Source organism: Papilio xuthus, unplaced genomic scaffold, assembly GCF_000836235.2.
Source record: "Papilio xuthus unplaced genomic scaffold, Pxut_1.1 DF829758.1, whole genome shotgun sequence".
In the NCBI taxonomy this organism is placed as follows: domain Eukaryota; kingdom Metazoa; phylum Arthropoda; class Insecta; order Lepidoptera; family Papilionidae; genus Papilio; species Papilio xuthus.
In genome coordinates, this window is record NW_013528891.1 from 1,200,581 (window position 1) to 1,206,898 (window position 6,318).

Consider the following 6,318-nt stretch of genomic DNA (forward strand, 5'->3'; position numbering starts at 1 on the left):
ACGCAACAACCGCAGCAACAACAACCAAGTGTCCAACAACAAAGTGTCCAACAACCAAGTGTCCAACAACAAAGTGTCCAACAACAAAGTGTCCAACAACAAAGTGTCCAACAACAACCGCAACCTACACCACAAGCAACGCAACAATCGCAACCGACACAACAACCAACACAACAGAATCAACAACATAGATATCATGCAGGTACTTTATGTTTGAGATTTTTTTTATTTATGTAGTACGAGATGTTGGATAATGGACAAAATGTTGACGGTTAGTTTGATAAGTATTATTAATAGAAATAATTGCTAGTCGCAGTAGTGGAAAAAGGGTCTATATGCCTCTTCATATCTTATCTTACTAATATTATAAATATGAAATTTTATGAATGAATGGATGGATGTCTAATGTTCAAGCGGAGAGTCTGGAACAACACATAGGCTACTATTTTTTTTATTCCGCTCAGACGGATTGCGGGCGGCAGCTAGTCGTAATATAAAAAACTGCAATGTACTCCCTAATCTCAAAAACTACTAAATAGATTTGAAAAATTATTTTTGCATCGTCCAGTTATTAATTAAGGTAATAGCTATTTAACATCACTCTTTACCCACAAGGAGCCGGGCAGGAACAAAACGAAAGTTCATATAACCACTTTGTTACAGATTATCCAGGTAACGGTCCCAACCAGTCGCAGCATCAGGGCAGCCCTGTACCCCAGATACATCCCCAGCAGTTAATGCACCAACAACCTTTGAATGTGAGTTTAAACCGCTAATCATTGGTTTCTGAGACCAAAATTTCTATATAAAACATATCGTCATCCCTATCATTATCTTATTATTTATCACTTTTAAATAATAAATACTGTTATTTTCAGGTGCATCGTAATAATGTGAGCCAACCACACGGACCTTCGCCCCCGCATCAGGCAATGCAGCCACAGCACTCGCAACAGGTACGCCTGTCACTTCATACACTAACAACCCATCACTGCACCGACCAACAACCTGTCACTTCATTCAACAACCTGCCACTTCATCCAACAACTTGTCACTTTACCGACCAACATGCTGTCACATCACCGACTAACAACCTGTCACTTCATCTCATTTTTTTAATTTTGATTGTTATTACTTTATTTATATAGTGCTACCAAAATATAATGCTACTTTGTGTATTTTAAGATTCATACAACTCCATACATTTCATTTGACAGGTGAGACTTGGTATACTGGATCAGCCGCCGCAAATGGTCTCCCATCCTCACCACACCATGCACAATATACCACCTCAACAACATATAGGTGAGTTGTAAATCTCGACACGTTCACTGCCACTAGTCTGGTGTTTACTAGTATACGTTCAAGTGGCAGTGAAAGTGTTAACATGTACAATGCTATTTTTTTTTAAGAAATAAATTCGTCAGATGAGTGCCATTAAATGTTTTGTGTTAATTTTCAGGACAAATCCCCCCAACGCAAGGATACGCCCCACCCGCCATGATGCCCGCTCAATATATGCAGGTGTGTACAAACATAGAAGTTACAAGGAAAAGAAAAAACTAAGCAAAGAACGTCGCTAGCGCAGTTGTTAACCGCTTGACTGGATTAAAACTGTCCAGGTTCGATTCCAGCGATGCATTAGTGTTTTTAGATTTTCGAATTACGTACATATATCCGATGTTCTTATGGTGAAGGAAAACATCGTGATGCTGCACATATGTGAGAAGATCAAAGATATGTGTGAAGTCTGCACTGAACCAGCATTCACTATGACCGAAGCATTGATTTAGGATAGGCTCCGAGCCTCTCAGTAGGGACTTATAGTCAGTGATACATGTCTTGATTCGTATCTAGGTCCAGCAGATTACAAGTCAAGTGCTAAAAACTTCGCTTACGACGCTCTGTGGCATACAAATATTACGAATAATTATAAATTCTGTTTACCCCCAGCAAAGCGGTAGTGGTGCGGTGTTCGGTGGCGCGCCGATCTACGCGCAGCCTCCCGCCGCATACCCACATCAGATGTACCAGCACCACAACTACGTATGTACATTATATACTTTGATATACAGGGTGTCCCAAAAGGTTACGTACATAGGAAGGGGGATGATAGGGGTGGTCACAAGGGTCACCAGAAAAATTAAATAAAAATTCCCCTCTGGGTATTAAAAAAAAATAAAGGGCATTTTTTAAAAACTTAGAAATTTTACACCTTCTGGGGCAATTTTAAAATCTTTGTTAGTTGTATTGTTTTTTTTATTTCATATTGATAAAGGGTTATTGACGATAACATAATAACGTTTTTTTTTAATATAGCAATATTTGTAGGTTATCGGTTACAAAATTGATCCAGAAGGTGTAAAATTTTTAAGTTTTCAAAAAATGCCATTTACTTTTTTTAATACCCAGAGGGGAATTTTTATTTAATTTTTCTGGTGACCCTTGTGACCACCCCTATCATCCCACTTCCTATGTACGTAACGTTTTGGGATACCCTATATAAGAATTTATATACTTTTCTGAACTACGTGTGTACTCAGAGTCGGAGTTTACTAAGGAAGCAACTTAAAGAGAACATCAAATGTCAAAATATGTATTATATGACATTAGAAATCTTACTAATACAGTCAAATCTGGATAACAGGAGACAGGATCACATTATTTTTTTTTCTTTGTAGAGGTTTCCATCTACGCCGAGTATCTTGCTTATAGAGGTTTCTCTGTTATCCAAGATGGACTGTCATAAATGCGAATGTATGAATCGATGTTTTTTATCACCTAAATCCAAAATGGTTCAACGGCTACTAATTAGATTTTTAAGTAACTGTCGCCCGCGACTCTATCCAATGTAGAATTATAAAAAAAACATAATTAGTAGCCTTTGTGTTCTTCCGGATTATGGTCGACAGTTATGACAAATTTCAGCGAGATCTATGCAGCCGTTCTGGAGATACCTTCAAACATCCATCCATACATTCGCATTGGTAATATTAGTAAGAAGTAAGATATATATATTGTCAGACACAGGCCGGTGGTGTGACGTACTACAACTGCGCGGAACAGGAGCAGCCGCCGCCGCAGCCGCTACGTGCGCAGCGCAGACCCACCGCCGCCATACCCATTGTGAGACCTCACGCGCCTCACGCGCCTCACGCGCCTCACGCGCCTCACGCGCCTCACGCGCCTCACACAACTCATACACCCAATGCAACGTCCAATACTGCTGCACCCCCAGACAGGTATAGTCATTTCTTTTTTTGGAAATTTACTAATATTTCTTTCACCATTCCAACTAAGCTCTAGGCTTGTGCTAGGACATGGTTTACAACAATAGTCGAATGTCGGGATTCAAACCCCCGACCTCGTGATCGTAAATCCGTACCCTTAACCATTAGGCTATTGACGCTTAATTATTTACAAGCCTAAGTACATAAATAAGACATATCGTTACTAGTACTAAGTTACTTATTTTGACCGCAACTTTGTCCGCGGGGAATTAAAAAGAATTTAATAGCGCGGAATTAAAAAAAGTTCATAGCGCGGAATTAAAAAATATTAATATCGCGGCATTAAAAAAAATATATAATAATATTGCGGAATTAAAAAAAAATAGTAAGTAGGCTATGTGTCCTTCCAGGCTATGTTCTACATGTATGACAAATTTCATCGCGATCTGATTATCCGTTTATGAAAAATGTAGTAACAAACATTATGTTACTAATATTATAAATGCGAATGTTTAGATGTTTGTTTGTTAGAAAATATCTGCAAAACGGCTGTATGGATCTCGCTGAAATTTAGCATAGATGTAGAACATAGTCTACAAGAACACATAGGCTACTACTATATTATTTTTTTATTTATAATTCCGAGCGAACGGAGTCGGTTGCGACAGCTAGTTATTTATAAAAATGTATGTTTCACAGACCTGCTAATTCAACAGAGAAGGATAATATAGATAGAATTGTGGAGAATATGTTTGTAAGAAAGCCCTGGCCTGCACACGGAGCTGGTGAGTTACTGAACAACATTTTTCGTTCATCTTTCTATAAGTATACACTGTTGGAACATAACACATTTTTTATTATCTTACTTATATATTATAAGGTGGCAAACGTGCATGCGGTTATCTGAATTCGCCGAAATGGCGAAGCTATTGAACATAGTTCTGTAATTGTAGGACAAACAAAGAAAGGGAATGTTTTCCCTTCCTATGCGTCCCTTTATTTGTCAAATTTACTCGCTTCTAATGCTTTCTTTATAAGAAAACACTGGATACATTTTTAAAAATATTATTTTCTTTTCCTTTTAATTTTTGCGTCAATAAATATTTAAAATTACGCCAACTTTCATAAGATTCAATGAAGACATTTTTTTTTATTTTTTTTAATTTTTTTTAACTGATTTAAAACAAAAATCTATTTTTATAAAACAATTTTTTTTCAATATGACGACTAATCTATTGTTCTCTTTATAAAGATTTGTTTTGGGCGAAGTTACAACACGCATATAAAATGCGTCTTTGGCTCAACTCTAGATTTCATCAGAAGATGTAAATAATTAAAACACAAAAAGTTTTTTCAACCAAGGAGATATCGGTTTTTAAGTTTCAATTTTATTTTATGTATGTCCTAAATATTTGTTACAAAAAAAAATTATTTAAAATTAGCTATTGGTTTGTAGTTTTATTCATAGTAATTTTATTGATTTTTTTTTAGGTTTTTATCCAGTTTGTAAATTAGAACTTGAAATAATTTTATCTAAGATTCAAATTTTTATGCAGATATAGATGGAAATGTTAAATCTTGTCATAATTTCTTATTAAATTAACTCTATTTTAGCATTTATGTATTTGTATGAATTTATTCGTAATTAATGTAATTAGAAGATTGTCGATTGTAAAAAATCATAATATAATTATTTTAACCGTGGATTTCTGAGACCAAAATTCGTTGAAAACATATTTTTACCTCCGTTTTGTCAGATAATAATAGAGATGACTATATGTTTTATACAGAGATTTTAATCTCAGAAACCAACGATTGAAATTGTTAAGTAGTGTCTTAACCGATGGTTTCTAAGACGAAAACCTCAGTATAAAACATATCGTCATTTTTTTTGACAAAACAGAGATAATTTAAACGGGGATTTGGTCTCGGAAACCTACGGTTAGTAGTAGAAATACTTAATCTACACTATAGGGTTGCTTAAATAAATATTATTTTTTTATAGAACAACCAAAAGATAAAACACAAGAGAACAGAAGTTCGCAAGAGCCTGCCAGTAAAGAATCATCACAGCCGAACAGTCTTACCTCTAGTTCAACATCTGATAAACCTTTGGAGAGCGTACAGAAGGAGGCAGAAGAGAAAACGGAGAAGATCGCAGAAGGTGACGTCACAGAAAATATAATAGACGCCTGACTGGTAAAAATAAATTTGTATGAGAGATATGAAACTAAATATTGTAGTGGAAGATAGTTTTTTTTAATTATGAAAGTGGTCACACATTTTTTTTTATTTTTCCAGTTTTTTTTTGTCTGAATGCGAATATTAATATAAATTATAATTTATGTATGTATGGGAAATATAGTTTTATGTTTATAATCGATAGATGCATAGAAAAAATTAAGAATATACAAAAAAAAATTGTGGAGTAAACATGTATTTTTTATCTGTATTAATAATGGTAATAATTAAAAGAGCGTCGGTGGCTCAGTGGTCAAGCACTTGACTTGCAATCTGCAGTTCCTGGGTTCAAATCCCGTCATGTACCAATGTGTTTTTTCCATTTCTGATTTACATATGTACATTTATACGACGTTCTTACGGTGAAGGAAAATATTGTGATGCTGCACATATCTGAGAAATTCAAAGATATGTTTGAAGTCAACCCGCACTTGGTCAGCGTGGTTGACTATGGCCTAGTTATCCCTAACTTAAGGTAGGCTTTCAACCCCTTAGTGGGGACGTATAGTGAGCTGAAGATGATGATTAATAATGGGGTTTCTAATCGCACAAATAATAATCTATAGTCAAATTGTAAAAAAAAAATTAAATTACTTGGCATTTTTTTTTTAGTTTTTTGATGTGTGACCACTTTCAACAGTCATATAGATTTACTATTTGGCTGTGTTCGTATTTTCTGTATTCAAATAATTATGAATTTTTCATATAAATTAAAGGAATCATAGTTTTTGGGGATGCTCTTTAAAATGTGTGGAAAAAAATATTTTGTCTTAAAATAAGTCTTTATTGCTAAGGTTGTTAGGACAATTATGCAATGTTGTGTCAATGTTGCTATTTATAAAAAGTA

At 35.0% G+C, this 6,318-nt stretch overlaps 1 protein-coding gene across 3 annotated transcripts in view; it reads left to right on the forward strand.

Moving 5' to 3' along the window:
• btz (CASC3 exon junction complex subunit) overlaps positions 1-5,548 on the forward strand; it is a 21,883-nt gene extending 16,335 nt beyond the window's left edge. Inside the window, exons 12-18 of one of the 3 annotated variants that reach the window (XM_013326560.1) lie at positions 879-956; positions 1,218-1,305; positions 1,463-1,524; positions 1,954-2,046; positions 3,025-3,242; positions 3,930-4,015; positions 5,236-5,548. In XM_013326560.1, coding sequence (XP_013182014.1) covers positions 879-956; positions 1,218-1,305; positions 1,463-1,524; positions 1,954-2,046; positions 3,025-3,242; positions 3,930-4,015; positions 5,236-5,426 — 816 coding nt within the window. In that variant the 3' untranslated portion in view covers positions 5,427-5,548. The remainder of the gene's footprint in view (positions 1-878; positions 957-1,217; positions 1,306-1,462; positions 1,525-1,953; positions 2,047-3,024; positions 3,243-3,929; positions 4,016-5,235) is intronic. The other 2 variants (XM_013326569.1, XM_013326576.1) reach the window with 2 other exon arrangements.
• The last annotated feature ends 770 nt before the right edge of the window (positions 5,549-6,318 follow it).